A 21362-nucleotide genomic window follows, 5' to 3' on the forward strand; every position below is an offset into this window, starting at 1 on the left:
ACAGTTTGTAGCTTATATTCCTGGGATACCTGGCTACATGGGTATGTGAAAATGATTGCAAAGGGAAAAATCCTGCTTGGATGGCCATATAAGTAGAGAGTATATGATTGTAGTTTATGCTACACAATAACATGGCTTCAAACTTGCACAAAAAATGAGTTTGCTTTTGCATGTAAGTTACTGATAATGTCATGTAATTCTGTAATTTGCACACATTTGATACCACAGATGTGTAATGTTTTCAAACCACCGCTTATGAGCAAACGTGAATTATACAGAATGTAAATTATGGCTTTCTAAAGATAGTTAAAGGGTATAAACTCAAACAAATGTGAGATTTACTCCAATTTGATTTAAGAGATACTTTGAAATGCTATTTACGTATATTTTGGAAAGTGATTCAGAATTTACATTTGTGCATATTTACACTGAATGGCAAGTAAGACTCTTGTAAATCAAGGTCCAAATATCAAAAATTCCACTCCAAGTTATGTTTCTGTATTTCATCCTTTTTCTTTCCAAGTGGCAGGAGAGGTAAGCTGTACAGGCATACATGTGTACACTCATGGGCCACAGGGCTGTCTTCTTTTCTCCCACCAGAAGATTTTCACTGCTGCATGTCCTAGACTAGCAGATCCCCACATCATCTGAGAGCATCTGGGCAATAGCCAGAGTTTTCATGACCACAAATCTAGCTTTGCTGTGAGAGGAGTTTATAAAGGCCTTTTCCAAACATTATTGATATCTACACAGTTTAGAAAGTTTATACTGGGATGTATGAATGAATGGAAATAAATATTTTAAAAGAGCAACATAAACTTTGTATCTTTCTTTTTAGGAGTACCTTCCCTTGCCTAGTGTTACAAGGATATAGAAGTGTAAATCACACTAGTATCAGACAGTGTAACAAATCACCACTTACAGAATTAAATGCACCTTGCTCCAAATTTTCAGGCTGGTATTTTGATAGTAACCAATGTTGCTCTATTTACCTACCTGTTTATCTTAGGATTTTGCGTAGCTCTGTGACCACAGTATCTGACTGTCTTCGAACCTTTAATGTGTCTGTTCTTTCCACCCAGGTCTGATGTAGATTAGTGTAATTATCCCTTTATAGGTGTGCCACTGAAGTCCTAAGAATTATGACTAATCCAGAATCACCTTAGAAGTCTCTGACCTTTTGATTCACCTGCTGGCTGTAAAGAATTACTCTCTCTATGGTATAGATGGGAAGCTGAGTCATAAAGAAATGAAGCTATGTGCCCATAAGCACATAGCGCAGAGACAGAATCAGAACTCAGAGTTTACAGCTCCTCAGTCTCTGGCTCTGTATATTCTATTAATTCTCCTGTCTTCCATGAACTGATCGTGTTTGGTACAACAGCTAGCAGCTGTTGCTTTTTACAATGTAGTACTGCTGTGCTGTGTGTGAGGGGGACTTAAAAAATAACTGCTTTTTTGAGAAGCTAAATTAAAGTTTAGTTGATTGAAGTCTCTATGATGCAACTGAGAAATACCGCTCTTGAAACAAGAGTGGCTGGTAAGGAAATTCCAGCTCTGTGTCCCGTATTGCCAGACCCCGTGTTGATGCAGGACTGTTGTGCTAGGGAGAGCGTGGACATTGGTGTTGTGATTTAGGGGTTGCGCACCCCTTGCTTATCAGCACTGGCCAGGCCTGTGGAAGAGGCTTCTGGACTGCGTAGATACAAAAGCCTTACTGCTGAATAGAGCAGGGGAAGGAGCAAGGAGAGTCTTAGGTGTGGGGGCTGCTACTCCAGGCTATTTTATATTAACAGATGAAGTTGAAGTGGAGTCCTCTGGCTCTGTCTCAGAGCTGGTTTTCCCTTCCTCCAAACACAGTGTAGGACTGTAGAGTTGGGCTACATGTGCCAGACATATAACTTAACTTTTAGAAAAAAAGTGACTCCGAAAGGGTTAACTTGACTAATGGCAGCACTTCAGTAAAACTGAGGGAGGTGGAACACAACTCTCAAGTCTTAATAAAATGCAGGTGTTTTATTGTTAGGTTGAAAACTCCTAGTCTAAGACTGCAGCAAGCATTTAAAAAACAAGGGAAAAAAACTGCACTATTGAATAAGCAGCTTGGAAAGACAACAATGGGCTGTGCTAGGCATTTAGGGAGAATGCAGCATTCACTGGCGAAGGCCTACCTTAAAGTTCACGGAGGGAAGACAAAACACATAAATCCTACATGAAGAACCTCCTCTCACAACATGCATCTGGCCTCCACTGTATTACCCCTGGATTAACTTCTGACATTCTCATTTCAGCCGTTGTGACTTTGCTCTCCCTATCTCTCTGCAAAGTATTCATACTATCATTTTTCAACTTTTCCTTCTTCATGTTTCCTAGTCTATTTGTGGAACCTGTAGGCCGTCAGACAGTATGAACAGTACACTCTCAATGCACAGATAACTCAACTATACTTGCAACTCCTTTTCTGTTGGAAATAGGCCTTTTTTGGAAAGAGAAAATTACTAGTGCTATAGAACTAGTTAAAAGAAGTAAATAAAACACTAATCACTGTTTTCTCCTCTTTCCCTTCCTCTCCTGATCATAAGGAAAGGAAAATTTTGGGGGAACATTTTTCAATAAATTACACTGAGTTTGGTCACAGGAGTTAAGGCATTGCTCTGAACGTTGAGCTTTACCTTCAAGTTTCTCATGCATTTGGAGAACAGAAGGTGTCATGATGTGGTAAAAGGAAGTAGAACATGAAGAACTGGAGAGGTCTGAATGTACTTACGGTGGCCCCAGGCCTAATTTTACTGTATTGTCAAACTTGTCAGCCTTAATGAGTAGCAGGGAGATGGATTTTGGTATCTGCATAGTGAAAAAAAATATTCAACTGCCATCATAAAATCTTATCCTCTTAGGAAAAAGCAGGGCATTGATTTCTCTGGTCTTAACTTTGCTGATAATAACTTTCATTACTAGATCAGAAAGAAGGAAATAGTTCATGGAATATCTAATAGGATGGGAAGCAAAACTCTTGGGATTTGATGCGAGAGTTTCACAATTACTATTCAGGAGGAGACAGAGAAGCAACAGTGAAGATGGTCAATATGCCAGTTTTTCAATTAGAAGACTGATAGGTGAGATATAAGCAGTACTATGCAAAGCTATATAAATAGCATACAGAAAAGTCTAAGCTGTTGAGCTTATAAACACAAGTAGATGCCTGCTCTTGTTTAAATTAAGCAAAGCTCTTTAGGCAACTTGAGCAAAAAAATTAAGAAAACCAAAGAATGAAAATCAACACCCTCTCTAATCACAGCAGGAATCCCAAACTATTCCACATTGTGCATCCTGTGTGCACCATTGCACTGCATCCTTGCTACAGGAGCTGCAGTGAGCCGTCTCTGCTGATGGGTTCAAACAGAGGCATCAAGCAGACATGATGGAGGTAGATGAAGAAGGAAGATGAAGTCCGTCTGTAAATAGATCCAAACTTTTTCACACACCTCTGAGAATTACCTTTCTTATAACTCCCAGCCATCATCAAAAACAGATGTATTTTTAAGAAACGTATTTTGAAGACACAATGGAAAGGCAGACCACAGATAAGTAGAGGACCAAAGAGTGGAAATCTTCATTAAAAGTATCTCAAAAATCCTTACAGGAATTTTTATGTTGGCTTGACTGTTCTTTGGATCAGGACCCTGCAGAAAATCAAACAAGAGAAGACTCTGTCAGCATTTGCTAGCTGCTCCAGGTTTTAGGTCTTCTCTGGCCTTTTCCTTTCCTCCCTAACTTTGTAAGATTTTACTTTCCATCCAACTCCTACTCTCCTTTGCAGCTGCTGGTTCCTGTTACTAAGTTGTGTTAGCAGTTCTCAGTCTTCTCAGACTGCCCTGCTGCACTTGATACCCTGTTACACCGAGTGTCACAACCAGTGCTTTCTCTTCCCTCCTGAAAACTCACTGCACCTCAAGCTCCAGCAAAGCTGGGACTTTGCACAACCCCTTCCCAAATTCAGCATGTCAGATTGCAAAAAATTAGCAATGCCTCTGATCTCAGTGCAGGGAGATATCCAAGGTCAAAGTTAGAAGCATGGTTTCTTTATTCTGTCATCAAACTGATGTTTATTTTTTTCTTCCAGTCTCACATTCACTGTTATCTTTTCAGGTATATGTTATCTCTGGATATCATTGAGAAGTGGTGGATGGATTTGCAATAAAACACATACAGCCAGGCCAAAGTGCTTTCAAATTTACTTGTCTTAACTTTGAAATAATAATTTTATCAGTCAATGAAAAATTCAAGTGCTTTATACTAGTTATAAGTATTAGTTGCAAGCACTGGTGTTAGGCCTCACTGGTATTCTTGCAGATACTATCAGATCTTCCATATCATATGAAATAGAGAAAGCTTCTTCCTCTAAGCCAAGCTGCTGCTTTCTGTGCTATAAATGTAGAGTTGTCTTATATTTGTCTTACAGAACTGCCTGGTGATCATTGCATCCTGTTTTTCACTCCTCCATCTTTGTATGGTAAAATTTCCCTTCCACGTTTCACTTTCTGTATATATATTTATGTTGAATGCCTGAAATGAAAACAAAAATCCTCTATAGTTTTCTTCTTTATATATAGAATGATGTAGTCTACTCCCTACAAAGGAAGTAAAGATCCTGATTTGAGAGAATAATAAATAGACAACTCATCACAGGGAGCAGGGGGTGGGGGAAGAGTGACAACAAGACTGAGATTATGCCAATGGCATAGAGAACACAAAAGATTAAATTCAGAATATTGAACCTGAAACTGAGATGAGGAGTAATAAACAAAAAGTAGAAATTTTAAAAGGTAGAAACAGAATTCTGAAGATGCATTAATGCTTTGAGGAATGAAACAAGAACTCTGTCTAGAAAAGGGTTCACAATATCGTAGTCAAAGATAACAAGAAGGAAGGAGAAATAAAGGGAAGAGAGAATAAAAATTTAAAAATTCTTTTGAAGAGAATAAAAGTACCATATTAGAAAATTTAAGAGTTCAGAGGGGCCTTGAATAATGGTATAGTACTATGGATGGACTGGAAACAAGTCAAAAACTAACTCCAAGATCATGAGTAGAAACTAGGTAAAGAAACAAAAGCAAATCAAAACCTTTGCTTTTATGCCCCCCCCCCCCAAATACCCCAAACATCTTTTGGCTGTATTTCAAGAAATGAGGAAGGATATTTTTGTCTTTATTCTCTAATTTTTTTAAGTGGAGAAGAAAATGCTCACTCTAATCTACTTTTACTTTTTATTTGTTTTATCCTAGCCTAAAAGATTTCAGCATCAGACCTTCCACAGGTGAACTGTAGCCCTTTTACTGGCAGTGGTGTGTCTGATGCGCTTACATGCAAAGCAGCAGGTCCCCAGCAGCCTTCAGCTCAGAGTCGGTTAGAAATGGATTTAAGGGGCAGCACTGCCGGTGTCTCCGCTCACGGCAGAGCTCAGAAGGGATAGGCCTAAGAGAGTCCAGGACTGTTTGCTTTCCCTTTCCCTTGCATTACTGAGGGATACTTGCAAACATTTAATTAAAGCTATTGTATGCATGCTTAACTTGGGCGATAGCTGCGGCTCCTTGAAACCATTACACAGGAGCACCAAAGAAAATACAAGGGAGTCACTGAAGGAAAATACAAATGAATTAGAAAAGCATAGCAACCGAAGAATACATTTCCCATAATACAACCGCCAAAGGTCATGAGATCACAGATGCTCAGTTGCTCATGCATATCTTCTATTCTCTCCGCTTGCATGCTTGCTCCAGAGAGGGCAAAGATTTAATGAGGATGGGGCTAGCTTTAGCAGTTCTCACCCTTCCTCAAACCCTACAGCTGAAAGGCTGTTGAAAGCCTCTTTGAAGTTGGAATAGACACACATTGAACTGTCCCAATGCACACATACAATCTGGGGTTTTCTCATCAGGTACAAAAATACAAGGTGACTGTTCTCTTCCGGCTGTCCTGGATGTGAACCAAGCTGTTGAATCAAAGCCTCATTGAATTTAGGAGTGGAAAGGAGTTTCTACCTTGCATCTGTCTCCTCAATCTGCAGTAACTGCCCTTCTCAGAGTCTCACAGGTTTCTATTAGTCAGTTCTTTTTTCCTAGGTCCTTACAAAGAAATCCTGTTCAGACAAAACAGTATACTATTTACAGGAAACTTGGCAGGGTCAAAAAGTGACTGTAAAACCAATCTCTTGTTAAAACATGCACAGTATCTGCCCGTATGTGGATAGTGTTAGAACTCAACAATCTCTGATTTGCTATCAGTGCCTTGAAGGTGATTTCAGAGTCAGATTTGTTACAAGTTGGTGACATTATAAGTGTTATCACTTGTCATTAGCAGAGGTAACTTAGTTGTTCCAAGTCCCACTTAATCTATCTAGCTGACTACCCACAACTTCTGATCGACTTGGTCACTTCCTGTCTTTGATTTTCTCCTTAAAGCCTCTTCTGGATTGGCCTCTGACTGACATTTAATCTTAATCAAACTTCCTTGGACTTCCATTACTGTCAAGCACAACTCCTCTCACTGTAATACCCACTCTTCTGAGTGCAAGAAAATTGATTTCCAGCCAACAGTCTACCTCTTTTCTTATGCTCTAGTTCAGCTTTGCTTTGTTTTTCTTCCTGTATGAGTCACTCCTTCCCCCTCTTTGAGACATCGTGCTCTGCTTTCTGTTCGCCCTGTGTCTGGTAGAGGCGGAGAAGCTACCGTAGAGCCCTTTAGCGTAGAGACCTGGTGAGTATCATCATGTGTGCCCAGAAAAAGAGCTGAACACTAAGACGCTGAATTGGCCACGGGCTGCTACAGAAAGACAGCTGTTTTAATATGTTTTTGCCTCACACCAGATGTGTGACTCTCTTCCCTTATCCCTTTCGTACCAGCTACTCCAGCTATACACAACAGGCTAGTTTGTGCCTCCTGAGCAGCATCTCCCCTGCTGCTCTGTGGCTCCCGTTAACGACACAGATATGTAAGGTGGGTACCAGCTTAAGGACTTTTCGAGTTCTTCCTGGTTCACTGGTCCTACAGCAACAAGGGTTTGAAATAGACTACTTAGGCCAGGTTCCTTTTACGACCAGAAACCTATTAAAAGATTTTAATTCTGTACTGTGGTGATTCCTGCTTGCCCAGGGGCAATCCTGAGCTGGCTAGGTCCACTATTTTTAGAGCTTCTTTCACCAGCACAGTGAAGTACAGAGATCTGGCACTATGGTCTTTGAATGTCACATACAAAACATTTGATGGCAACTACATGTAACATACAGGAGAAATTTTGTTCAGTCTCTCTATATATGAATGCCATCTCGCAGCTCTTATTTCCATTATAACCATTTGTGTTTTTCCCCCTTATTTTTATTTCTGTGCTCATCCTCTCATTCTTTTGATTTTTTTGTTGCTGTGGTTTACATGCAGAGATTATATTATCTGTCACTGAGTGCAGCCTTGTCCTCTTCCTAAGCAGAAAATGTAGTATGTATTGGAAGGAGGAGTTAGCTAAAAGCCGTTCTCATTAAGCCTCTTCTTCAATTTATCTCAGCATAAACTGTATTTTTGAACTGCCATCCCTGTCACTCTATACAGCATTGTAGCTTGAAAACAACCACTTGAGCTCTTTCCAGGGAGGCTTTGAGTGGCCCTGATACCAGGCAGAGAGGAGAGATAAGCAATGCCTTGAAGCTGCGGTGTCGCTGAGGGTAAGGAATGAATGGAAACCCACCACCCCCCCGGGCACTGCCGGGGTCTGAGGGAGGGAGGGGAGCCAACAGAGCAGCTCCGCTTCACACGCGCACGGGAGTCGGCGGCCTCTCAGCTGATGACAGATTAGACTCAGGGCCTAGTTAGTGGGAATACTGTGATTAGACCTCAGCAGCATCCATCTCCAGCACTAAAGGAATTACTGCTGCGGGCTGTGATTTTCTCAGCAAACTGTAATTATACTGGGAACCTCATTCCTGTCATTTTTCTGAACAACTTAAGTGTAAAAAAAATGTGGGCGAGGGTGCAGGGAAGCAGAAACTGAAAGGGGCAGGGAAGAGACACCCTGCTTACCTCTGTTCTGCTCATTTCAGTTACTTGCTCTCAGTTTCCTGGATTTGTATGGTTCACGACATACTTTTTCTCAAAGCTCAGTGCCAAGGTTTGAGTCCCAGAAACTGTCCTGCCATCCAGATAAAGTTGATGGGACACATCCTCTGAGTACACTTATATTCCGCAGCTTCTTAAATGGTCGTGGCAGTTCTTGTAGAAGGTGCCACACCGACCCCTGCGCCAGCAGTACCCCTTTCCCTCCTCTCGTGGGGAGCTGCAATGAAAGGTGCCAGGTTGGCAGTCTGGTGACTGCTGGTCTCAGGAAACCCCTGGAGAAGGTGTAGCTTGAGGAGAAGTATGTAATACTGGAGATTGCTCCCAAAGGCTTTGTCCAGACTAGGATTTAAGAGTCTGAACTGAAAAGGTGTTTGGCTCTGTGTGTTAACTGTTTTAAGAGATGAATGTAGAAAAGACAGAGTAAATTTGAGTATCTAATAGCATCTAATACATACATCAAAGTTATGCCAAAATAGTAACATCAAAAAAGAACATGATTTCTTTGCAAGAATTCTCTACCTGAAAAACAAATCTTCTTGTTTGTGCAGTTGTAACACCATAAAAGCTTATCTGCCAGCAGTGTTCCTTTGCTCAGTGTACAAGTATAAGGAGAAACAGATTTTTTTTTTAAGTTTAAATCTAGGATAGGAGGACAGAAGTATCTAAGAGTAGAGTTTGCCAACACAGCTCTACTATCTAATACTTTAAATGTAGACAAAGTCAAAATGATTTGAATTTATGTATATGCTCCCTTCTTAATGTTCCTCTGGGCTTTAATGTGATTGTTTAGCATTCTTGGAGGGTGCGGGTGTCTTATCAATGTTAAACAACTTTACATTAGTACTGTACTTGATCCTCATCTGGAAGAAACAAGAATTGTTCCTTACCAACACTTCTGTCCTCCATCCAGCAGCACATCTGGCACCATAGCAAGGGGTGAGAGCTCGGCCCCTTGGGCCTGAGAGCACCAGGAGGCATTACCTTGGCAAGTAGATCCCCAGTCTCCTGAGCCAAGTCTCCAAGGTCTTCAGATACTGGTGGGAAATGCACACATCTGGAATTATCTGGAATTGGCACAAGGATCTGTGGACAAAGAGGAGGGAAAGGAAGGGTTTGAAGGAAAGTGGAAAGAACTCTCCTTACAGATTTCACTTTCTTTTCCATCTGCTTGTGTGATGTTGCTGTGAGCTATTAAACAGCTGCTGTGTTCTGCCCCAGAGGGGGCTGTGTTTGAGTAGTGAGTGAGAATGATTCCTACAGCTAACTTTGCTTTGGGAGCCCCCTAGAATGAAAAGGGCCATAGAAATGTGTTTCTCTGACTCATTATTATGCTAAATGCATTTGGGACCACAGCACCTGGGGCAGTATCCAGAGACTGTTCTGGTTGCTTGCATGTGAAGCCCCTGGCACTCCCTGGGTGCCTCTGACTCATCCTCTGTGCAGTAGTTGAGTGCCCCTTTGCTTTTACTTTCCAGGCAGTACCTTCCAGCTCTGCCAGGGCTGCTTCTGCAGTTCAGGGAGAGCAGATTACTCCAGCCAAAGGTGTTTGCAAGATTCTGTGACTTAGAGAGATAAGGGTGGTGGAAGAGGAGGGAGCGAAGGAGGAGTGGGCATATTGCTGCTGCCCAAGGGCTGACCAGGAGAGTGATTTTTTTGCATCCATTCAGACGCTCAGCTATTTCCTGCTTTGTTCCTGCAGTCAGCGTGCTCCACCTGCTTTTACTTAACCATTTCCTGTTTACTGCTTCCAAAAACTTTCTGGTGCAATCACTAATCTGCCAGTAGACCAATCTTTATGATCTCTTTCAGAGAGACTTCACTTAATATTTTTCATTCTCTGTCCTCCTCTCCATATACTTATCATCTGTCTTGCGGTACACTACATGTATCCTTCAGGTGATAGATTGAGAAACCAGGGTGGGGGGGGGAGATATGCGTGTGTGTACGCACATGTGTGTGCATTTGTCACGGTCATAGTCATTCATAACAGAAGTCAGTTGTTAGGTTGGAAAAGTATTTGCTCCCTTGCTTATTCTTTCTCTCTCCATATGTCTTTTTTTACTTCTATTGATGCTTGCTTCTTTTTGCAAACTTGACCTAAGAAACAAGCACTAGAGCTGAAGGCAGACTCCTCTTTCTGTAGAATAGAAGGCTTCAGGTGTTTAGAAGAATGAATCTTCCCATTTCATTGAAATTTTCCCATTTGAAAAGAGTTTGAAAACCCTCCCACAAATGGGAGATTCGTTTCCAGGATGGCTTGTTCCATCTTCCAATTATTTTCTAGTTTTGAAAATGGTGAGGTGATTTCCTCTTGTTTGCCCTTCAGATTCTGAAGTGTGTAAGGCAAGGTGTGAGCAGCAGGAAAGATGACCAAAGAGCAGTAAATCCCTTTCTTATAGGGTAAATGGCTCCCATGAGTCCCCATCCCACACTTAGTCATGTCTTACAGAAATCACTGGAAAGGTATGAATACTTCAAGTCTGTTCTGCTTATCTGTATTACAGATAACAGTGCAATCAACACTAAAATCAAATTTATTTGCCACAGCTTTTGCTGTTTTCTTGCTTTTTTATTTCTGTGTCGGAACAGTGAAAATATACTCTTCAGTTTTCTCTCTGGTTCTCATGCTCTTGCACAGCACTGCAATGTTTGGGTTGCGGTGAGCACTGCAGGAGAATGTTCCCTTCTTAAAATAAATCATGGAAACATTTCTGTTGGAATCAGGGCTCCTAAAAGTTTATTTTTTTTTAATAAGAAGAATGTTGAGCTAGCTCTGACCTGACACTATATCCCTTTAAAGGGAGCAGGCTTGTGCTGCATGTCTGTATATATACTAATATGCATCACAAACTTGTGTGTGTGTATATATATATATATCTATGCACACACATAGGCATACATATACATGTGTGTGTATCAGTATATATGACAGTTTTAAAGGTAACTGAGTACTGAAATCACCCTGTAAGAATGCTGCATGTTTGTCCTGTCTACACCAGATGATAGATGCACAGATTCCTTAACTAGACCTACTGCAAGCCAGTGGAGCTTAATCTGCTTGTTTACCAGTATAAGGTATAGGTCTCTGAGCATGCCCTGTCATTGTGTCTGAGTTGTTTCATGCTTTTGTAATTATGTTGAGGTGCTCGCACTTGGATGTGTTTCTGAATGTTTTTAGGATGAAGCCTGAGCCCTGTTTTAATTATACCATAAATATGTACAGGTAGCCTATGTCTGTGTACTAGCAGATATGGTCTGGACATCACTGATGTCCAGTCAGCCATCTGCTGTAGGCACTGCACAGCCCTACTTAGGTCAGAGTTTTCTAAAGTGTCCTTCAAGCTGTCTGCGAGTGGCATTTCAAGTTTTTTTCTAATCAGGAAAGGAAGTAGTTGTTTTGTGCACAGAAGTGCCTTTCAGATTGGCCCAAGTATGTAAAAGGGTTACTTTGGTTCCCATCCAGCCCAGTTCATTCAATCGTGTGTGACAGGGTACTTGTCATCAGTGGCATTTGCCCAGACTGAGTCACACCCACCCATGCAATGATGTATGAGAGCCTTCCAATCCTTTTCCTCTTCGTTTTATAGGATCCAGCCCTGGTAAATTCATGACCTTATTGTACCACACAGTTCTTTCTACAGCAGACTCTTTTCTTCTAACCAGCTTGTCATTCCAAGAGTCAGTCACTTCCAAAAGAGACTCTGTGATTCAGTGCCCATCTTTGTTTTCATGGTGTTTCTTTCACCATTTCAGTTTCCTGTAACGTTGCAAATTTGGATGCACTCATGATTTTTCTGTCTTCCCCCCTCTGCCCTCAAAATGGAGAAAAACTGAAATATATGAGAACGTAGACAGAGTGAGAAGCTCAGGGAAAATGGTAGTGAGAACTGTTGGACTGCACAGGACTCTTTCCAGGAAATGGGTAGAAGCTCCATCACATGAGTCATTGAAACCTTAGATGACTGAATTCCTGAAGAATAAACTGTCAGGAATATGATACTGGACAGGACATTGAAGAGGAGGGAGAAACTTCTTAAATAGCTCTGGTTTGGTTTTTTGCTTATGATTCATTCCTGAGGAAATTGCTGCATTTCTGGCCAGGGCCAGCTGTAGTGTGCAGGCAGTGCCAGCCTCCACGTGCACAAGTAGCAGGTGAAGCGCGCAGCGCTGTGTAGCGCAGCAGCTGGAGGTCTTGCTGAGGCCAGCATTCTTGCCTCAATAGGCAGAAGATAATCATGAGCACTCCAAGCTCATCCTGCCCCCAGGGAGTCTCTTTATCTCCCTTTCTTTCTCCCTTCTCACCCTACAGGTAGGAAAGATTTGATATCTGACATTTTTGGGCTTTTTTATTGCTGGTCACTATGAAAATGAAAGTATTGATGGCAGGGAGCCTGTGAAAGAAGAGAGAGCCAAAGAACATTAAATAAGACAGGGTCACTAGTGCACATATGTCATCTGAATCAACTCACCTCTTTCTTAGTACACCAGCAGGTATGAGACCAAGAGGAAATGAAGGTAGTAAAACTCTTTAATTTCAAGCTCCTTTTAAAAATTTTTCTTCCCTCTACCTGCTCCAAGCAGTAAGCCAAACTGTATCAATAAAATTGGCCCAAAGCTCTGAATTTGGATCTCAGAGAAGGTCTTAAGATTGTAAGTGCCAGTAACAACAGAAGCAGTCAGACTCCCTCCACAGCTACCTCCAGAGGAGCTGAACCAACGTTAGCAACAGCAGGAAATGTTTGCAGTAGTATTGAGAGCGGAGAAACCCTAACGTTCCAGCAAGCAACTGCCAGTTCCCATTTTGGTGAGTTTGACCTAGAGCATTTAACATTTCAGCATCAGTTCTGTGTCTCATAATGCCATTTACGTAATGATCTCTCATTTGGTTCCCATTAAAACCATGGTATTTCTTTTGCAAACCACTGCTTGTAAAAATCAAGCCACCCAGTTTTTCATTAGATTGTAATATATGAAATAAATAGTCTGAAGGATGCATGTATGAATCATGAGGCAGAGAATAGGGGGCTTTATTTTCCCACTTGGACATACAAAGTTAGGATATGAGAAGTAAGCATGGAAAAAAACTATTAAGGTTACTGAGTCCATCTCCTGCAAAAACACCATGTTGTTAGCTCCTCAATAGATGTTCCTCAGCTATTATATTGGTAAAAGGAGAGTCTACAGCTCCCTGTAGTCAGAGCAACAAGAATTCTCTTAAAATTGTAGAACGATAGCGTAGCTCTCCCAGATCGTTGCAGAGCTGCTACCTTTTTGAGGCAGCGCAGGGATGGTTCCTTGTATTATATGGACTAACGCTTTGAAGAATTCAGTTTCAAATGTTTCAAACAATGGGGGTTTCACCGCTTCCTGTGGGAGTCTGTTCTGCAGCCTAACTCATTTCACCATCTGGAGTGTTTTCCTGAGTGTCTGCCTGCTTTTAACTTATTTTTAATTATGCTCTCCCTATTTCTTCTTAAAAGTGACTTGAGAAGAATTTCTTTGTGTAACATTCATGCTATGTGGTGCTTTTTTATTTTCTGTAAGGATCAAGAAACCCTGAAAGATTCATAGCTTCTTCTCTTTGCTTTTTCTTCCTCGGAAATAATCATAATTAATAATGTATTACTGTTTTTTCTATCTATTCATCTCAAAGTGATTTACAAAGAAGGTCAATATCATCGTACTCTTTTTACAGATGGGAAAAGTGAAGCACAGGAGAGGAAACAACTTGCCTAGGATCATTCAACAAGCCAGTGGCAAAACCTGGAATTTTAACTAGGTTTCCTCAATAGTGCCCTTTTTTTTTGTCCAGTCCAATTCTCTGTGGCTTTGTTGGAGCACCTCGGACAAGCTTTACCTGAACTTTATTCAGAATTGTCATATTGTAACTGAGAGGTCAGCCTGTTGAATATTTAACAAAGTTACCATCTTTCCAATATGCTGGTTAAGCACCCTAATTAAATAGTGATAAATAAAACCAACAAAGTATTTTAACAGACTGATTCAGTCCCTAGGGCCTCCAGGTTGAATTTCCTTTAGCTAGTCTATGTTTTCCTGGTAGCAGATTGTCCAAAGTGAACAGTATATATCAAGCATGCTCTTATCAGTACACTGCAGAGAGATTTCCTTCCTCATCAGTGCCACCATGCTTACTTCACCTGCTGTATTTCCCTTAGTTGTGGTTTTGGTAAGCCTGTTTCTCAGAATCTGGATAGTTACTGAATTATAAATCTTCCTATCTGGGACACAAAAATTGCAATTTGTTCACAATATACTATGTAGAGATAGATACTCAGCCTCGCGTTGAACAAGCTCACCTGGGTGTCAGAAGCAGCCTGGTCTTCACAGCACAGAGCTCTTCATGAGCTGCCAACAACCAGAGCAGTTCTCCTACCTGAGGAGGACATGCCCTAAAGCTGTGAAATGCCTGTCCAGCCTACCATTTCAATGAGTATCTTTAATGGGACTTAATCTGATTTAGCACATGAATAAGAAGAGTTTTCTTCCTCACCTGGGCTTGGGAATGTCAGGGAAATGCTGATAAGGCAGCATGACTGGCAGTCTGGTGTGGGGGTCTTGGAGCTGGAGCGCTGGGATCAGCACTGATCCTTGGTGAGATGCAGCAATCTGCATGGAGTGAAAAACATAAAATTAGGGATTTGGGCAGGCCACACTTATATCTGAAGGCCAGCTCATAGATCTTCCTGGCTGCCTGCCTCTTTGAAGTATGCGATTTGGTGAGTTAAGTCATTATCTTTTTCAGTTATTTCCCCCACTTCTTCAGGCCTCCTTTATTCCAGGTATCACTGAGCTGGAGTTGGAGGATTTACCGAAAACTGCGATATTGCTGTAGGTCACTGAGCACATCATTGTCTTTGCTTTCAGAGTTTGAGAAATTACCAGTGGTGTCATGCTTACCTCCTGGCCATGTGAATAGAGGAAGCTAGGAGGCAACAGCAGATTACATAAAGCAGGGAAATCCCCCTCAAACTTCTCCCAGACTATCTTAAACTGAAGTTGTTTGGCATACATGCACAACAAATAACTCTGCAATTGCTTCTAGCCCCATTTAAGGGCTACGTGTGCTTGCCTATAATCATTTAGGCCAGTCCCACCAGTTGAATCACTCAGAGAAAATAAAAAGGATTGCATCAGAGCTTGTAAAGAAATGCAGGCAGTTTCATGTAGCATCAGCCTATTTCATGTACGGATACAGTCAGGTAATACTATTCCACATAAAATCAACAAGGGGTTGTTTAATACTTATTATTAACTAGCAACTATTCTAGAAAACCAGTGCTAAAAAGCTGTATCAAGATTTTTTATAATTTGTGATTATGAACAGATCATATCGTACTTCAGCTCAACTTGCAACTAGGCTTCCTGTACAAACCCTGTTTGGGAAAAAATGGATCTTAGTGAAGTCCAGAAAAAAGCTATAGTATCCTACAGATGAAACCTATGATCAGCTGCTTTCTGATCTGAAATCCACTGGGCCCAGAATTCCTGAGCAATGATGTTCAAAAAGCAGTGTTGTTAAACATGCTTCCAAGATTCCTGTGATTTTTTTAAACATCATGGTTTAACAGGAAGAAACAAATGAACAAAAAAGAGATAGCATATTAAAAACGCATTTTTCCTGGATTATGTTGGGCCCAGTATGTAGTTGGCTAATTTTAAATCATCCTTAATCCACTAACAGAGAATGATCATACTTGAAAGACTAGTACATCATCGTTGCTGAATGCCTAAATATTCTTCAAGACACATGGTATTTTCTGTTCCCTTTCTTTTTACAAATAGATGATCATTCTAAAAGCAGTTGCTGAGAGGGTTTAGCAAGTAAGAAAAATGTTATTTTCCCCATTGTTTTCTTATATTGGGGGGTTTCTGACCTGCTTTTTTTATTTTTTAATAGGAGAAGAATATAAAGCTCCCAAAGGCTAGCTAAGAGCTTTTGCTTTGAAAACAGTTTGCTCACCTTCTCCCTTTTTAGCCTTTTGCTGAAAAAAAAAAAAAATCAGATACATTTACAGCCCGCCCTCTTCCAAAGCTAGACAATATATAGACAACTGCATTCATTCCTTAGGCTCTCACTGTAAATTCACAGATGGGATTTTCTGGACATTTTCTGGGCAAGCCAGCTCTATGTTAAAATTATAGTGAAGGTGTTTAAGAGTATAATTTTTAACAATGTTGTAGAAGTTCTGTAGTAAATACCAAGGTTATTTAAAATAGTCTTAAAGTTGCTTTGGTCAGCATAGCATATTTCACTTCAGGAATTTGTCAAAGGTGTATTGGGAAAAGTAGTTTTTGTTCTATTTCCACTAAATCTATTGTCTTTGTCATTATAGTTAGACCCGGACTATACTAGCAATTCTTTTCTAGTGTAGTTGGTCCTTACAGAGCTAACAAACAGAGCTAGAGAGGAGGACACTGAAACACAACTTACCTTGACAACCTGGGTAAGCCATAAAGAAAACAACCTTCTTTGCCTGATACACATCCACGTGACTCTGCTACAATATCCACTCTGTTAATATTAATAATGTCATGGCCTGTTGCAGTGGGATACTTTGCTTTTCACCCTTCTCCTTTCAGCTTTATTGACTTGCTTCGAAGCTTTGATACAGAACAGTAGGAATTGGCGCCGCGATGAAGCAGCTGATCTACAGGGTCCTTGAGAGCGCTGTGCTCTTTCTTGCTACAATGGAGCTTGTCTCAGTAGACCAGCTGTAGAAATCATAAGAGGAGAAGTACATATTTGAATAGCACTGTGGCACCATGCATGGAGTTAATAGTGGCAAACAGGAGGACATGATCAGACTATTACCTTGCATATTTTGGTCCTGATAACTGGTGTGTGTTGCTTCAGTTTGTGTTGTTTCCATCAGCTTGCAGGTAGAACAGGAAGACATAAAAGGACACTTTCATTCTTTTTTTTAATATCTCCTCTCACAAGCAACAGTCCATTTGCTATATAATGTGTCTAATTATAGTAATATAATTGCCTATATTTACACAATAAACTTCATCTTGGAGGACTTTTCAGCCTGGCACTGACATGGGACTAAGATTAGAATGTGGAACAGCTCTTAGTGGCTGGGAGACAGACTCTGCTCCCAGCCTCGGCATTAGGAAAGGATATAGGATGGTGCAGTAATATTTGCTCTGAATCCAAGGCAATTTGCTAAAAGTTGGAAAGTATATTGGTATAAGCTGTGCTCTGTTTAACTCCAGGAAGTGTGCTTCGACTGTAGAAAAGCTGTCGTAGAAAATGACATTCCTCTTGCAAGTCCCATTCTCTTATCCATGGGCACTGACTATCAAAAGAACAGCTTAATTAGGAACCAAGGGTGATGCAAAGGTCCTCAGCAAGGATACACTGGCTTTTGGAGAGCTCTGCCAAAGGACAATAGAAGAGCCTGAATTACTGTAAGATTTGGGTGCAGAGCAGGAGAGTAGCATCTGAAACTTTGAAAGCCAGGTGAATATGAATGAGAATTTGGACACTTGTAACAAGGACAGTCAGGCAGGCAGTAGAAGGAGGATTGTTACATACAATTAGATCCATTTTCAGCTAGTCTGTGAAGTTAGCTTGTGGATTCATTTGCTTTATAGATTAACCTGGTTTCCAGCTGACAGTTCACTAGAAGAAATGGTGACTTTGTGATCTCATTCATACGCATTGCCATTGAGATGTCTATCTTTATTGTGTGTTTCAGATGGAAAGGACCAAACAAATTTAAGCTGGGAGGGAACCAATCCTGCCCTGCAGAGCATAAAAGTGAGGAACACTGCCTTAAAAGATCTTTTACCTGATGCTGCTTTACCCAGAACTACTGATGAGACTCCTAGCAGTGCATCCAATCTATAGAAAGACGAATGCAACCTACACTAAGAAATGAATGAATGACAACATTGTTTGTTCAAAAATCCAGTGAAGCAGTTAATGGGCATTCTTCTTCTTTTGTCTCATTACAGGCTACTTCGAAAGTAAGTTATGTTCTCTGTACATGAGAGGCTATACGCAACTCAGGATTTATGAAAACTCTGAATTGTGTTCAGGCTAACTTAAGAGACATACTAATAAAAGCTTCTGAACTGATACACAAGTTCATAAAGGAGAAGTATTGGCAACTTGTGTGTTCCTAATTCATGTCCTGTCACCTCCCCTGTATGGAGGAACTGACTATCACAGAATAGTAGGGGTTGGAAGGGACCTCTGGAAATCATCCAGTGCAACCATCCTGCTCTAGGAGGATCAAGTAGAGCATGTTGCCCAGGACCATATCCAGATAGCTCTTGAATATCTCCAAGGATGGAGAATCCACAACCTCTCCAGGCAACCTACTGCTGTGTTTGATCACCTGAAATGTTTTCCTATGTTCAGAGGGAACTTCCTGTGTTTCAGTTTGCGCCCACTGCCCCCTGTCCTGTCACTGGGTATCACTGAAAAGAGTCTGGCCCCATCTTCTTTACAGCCTGCCATCAGGTATTTAGGCACATTGGTAAGACCTCCCTGAGCCTTCTCTTCTCCAGGCTGAGCAGTCACAGCTCTCTCAGCCTCTCCTCATATGAGAGATGCTCCTGTCTCTTCATCATCTTTGTGGCCCTTCCTGGGCTCGCTCCAGTAAGGCCGTGTCTTTCTTGTAATATACTGTCAAACGAACAGAGCTCTAACTGTCCATGGTCCATAACATAGCGAAATATTCATGTCTGCTTTTTAAGAGCAATAATAAATCCATGCATTAGTTTAATGAAGAAGCAACAGTTCAAGTAGGCTCTTACTCCTGTAACTCTCTCTAAAATAACCAGAGCCCTCGGTGTAACAGAGTTGCTAAAAGCAGGGCTCTGACAAAGCAAAATTAAAGGGAACAGGTAGTAAGCCACACGGTGGGAAGACTGGTGTGTATTACAGCTGCTTAGCTCCCTCCTTCTTCAAAGCACTTAAGTATTCACAACATGACTCGAAACCACAGAACTATTTACTCACCGTACAGACTTGGAGAACGAGTGACTTGCTGAAGGCCACTGAAGGCCACACTGGCTATGCCGTGAGCAGAGTGGTTGTGCGCGACGCTCTGTCCTCATGTACATAGATGACCACCATCTCCTCTGTTAGTACCGACTGCTGAGGCACGGTTGCCATCAGCTCGAGAGACTGATCCTGTGCTCCACAATCACAGTGACAGCCCCACCAGCAACTCCTTAAAAAAAAAGTCCTGTACAGAAATATGAGGTGTCACAAATAATGCTTGAGTATCTAGTGAACCTATCAAGGAGAGCAGGTCCACTGGGGCCGTGTGTGGTAGCGAGGAGAACAGGTTGCCATCTGCTGTCTGTTAGGCAGTCCTGGTGCAAGGAAGAGTGTGTTCCCAGGGGCATATGGCTGCTCTTGAAAAATTACTGCCTACCCTTACAGTGATGGTGTGAGAGACTGAGGATTTGAGGGGATGTGCGAATGGATCCCCCTTCGCCCCCAGCCATCAAACCAGAGGGCCTGGAGAAGCCTGCTCAGCTGCTATCTGCCTACATGTCTGCACACATGGTTTTTGAGTTCTCTCTTGTGAAAAAGAGTTCACATGAGAGGAACAAGAAAGTTACCCTCACAAGCAAAATACTCTGATTCAGTAAGCTACCTTGAAATGCTAATAAATTTCACCTTGGGGAAGAGGAATTCTCTAGTTCCACAGTTACCAAATTTGTGCTCTGAAGCACAAATCTTTTCTAAATTTAAATTTAATTTTGTGTTAACTAAGCGATAGCTTTTCTTCCTGACAGCATTGCACTACTCAGGCAAACTCTGCTGAACTTACTTGTAGCCATTTTATCTGGCTATCTTGTAAATATTTGGTAGAGCACTCAGACACAGAAGTGTATTTTGCTCTTAGAGTCACATGCCTGGTTCCAGGACCTTTCAGAAGTACAAAAGGCTGAAGGCAGGGAAAATTCCACTGAGACACATTCAAGTCTCCAGGGAGCAACTGCCCTCTGTTTAGACTAAAATTTCTCATTGCTGCTTCTCTCTTAAAAAAAGAAAAAAAAAATGGAAGGAGGGAGGAGAAGATGGAGGAAAGAGTGCTTTTTTTATTATTATAAACACTGAAATGCAAGCAGTGTTTAGCTTGTTTCTGTTGTATTACAGGAACATTGGCAGTCAGAGAGGGCGATAAGCTTTTTAATGCTCTCTCCACAACCTGGGAAATTTCCATCCAAGTTCTAAAATGTTTCACAAACATTAATGAATTAAAGCTTAATCCCCTTCTTCTCAGCTCTGTGAAGTAAGTACTAAATACAGTTTAAAGACAGGGATAATGAGTTGAATAAAGTTGTAAAAGTGCTTTGCTTGAAATCACACAGGCAATGTGGCAAGAAGGCTTGGGCCTCTGATTCCCATTTTTCTATCTTAGCCACAGACTACACAAATTCCCTACTTTTTCAAGCCTCAGCTGTACTTCCAGCTCTGGGATACAGTGAAACATGTTGACATCACACCTTGATGTCACCCTGGGTTTTTTTTCACTTGAAACACAGAGACTGCTCAGTGCTGCTGTGTCTTGGGATTAAGCTGTTGAAAAGATTGGAGAGGGATATGAAAAAAGTAGAATCACTGCTCTGTCTGCCCTGGGCAGACACTTTCTGCTCTCCACTGCTGCTAATGCAGGTTATGTGTACCACTAGGAGCAATCATCTCCTGTTTTCTTCAATGCTTCCGTATCATATTCAGGCAGAACTGTCGCAAAAATTCCATAATCAAAGAGAGATCTTTGCTGACAAGAAACTTGTCTGGATGATCCACTAAGTCCTTCTGGTGTTAAATACCTGTGATTTCATTTTCCTTCAGTATCTGACATCATACATTCCTTGCTACTTCTTATTTTCAGAATCCTGTAAGTACTGCTGCAGCCATCCTGTTTCCCCTCTTCAGACTATAGGGAAAATCCATCAGCCAGTTCCTCCCTAGTGGTATGAGTCAGATTTTTTTTTTTTTTTTTTTTTTTTTTTTTTTTTTTGCCGGGGGATTAATGATCAGTTGAAGAGATTTGTTCTTAACAGGGTTGAGCAAAAAACAGTGTAGACAGGAGTCATTAAGTGAAAGAAACAACTCTACAACCTGAAAGGCTTTGAATGGTTTCTTTTCTTTGAGTTTCCCTTTTCTACATGGATCTACAACCAGATGTGCAGAATAGAAAGTGGAAATGTATTGATGGTGACTGGCTTAAGCAAGACTGAAAGCTTCTGACGCTGTACAA

At 41.2% G+C, this 21362-nt stretch overlaps 1 protein-coding gene across 3 annotated transcripts in view; it reads left to right on the forward strand.

Annotated features, from left to right (window-relative positions):
- The window catches only part of RAD51B (RAD51 paralog B), a 401002-nt gene extending 382756 nt beyond the window's left edge, over nt 1-18246 (forward strand). For 2 of the 3 annotated variants that reach the window (XM_062577536.1, XM_062577537.1), the window contains exon 11: nt 17832-18246. In XM_062577536.1, coding sequence (XP_062433520.1) covers nt 17832-17983 — 152 coding nt within the window. In that variant the 3' untranslated portion in view covers nt 17984-18246. The remainder of the gene's footprint in view (nt 1-17831) is intronic. The other variant, XM_062577538.1, reaches the window with a different exon arrangement.
- Nucleotides 18247-21362: the final 3116 nt, after the last annotated feature.

Source organism: Rhea pennata, chromosome 5, assembly GCF_028389875.1.
Source record: "Rhea pennata isolate bPtePen1 chromosome 5, bPtePen1.pri, whole genome shotgun sequence".
NCBI classification, from domain to species: Eukaryota; Metazoa; Chordata; class Aves; order Rheiformes; family Rheidae; genus Rhea; species Rhea pennata.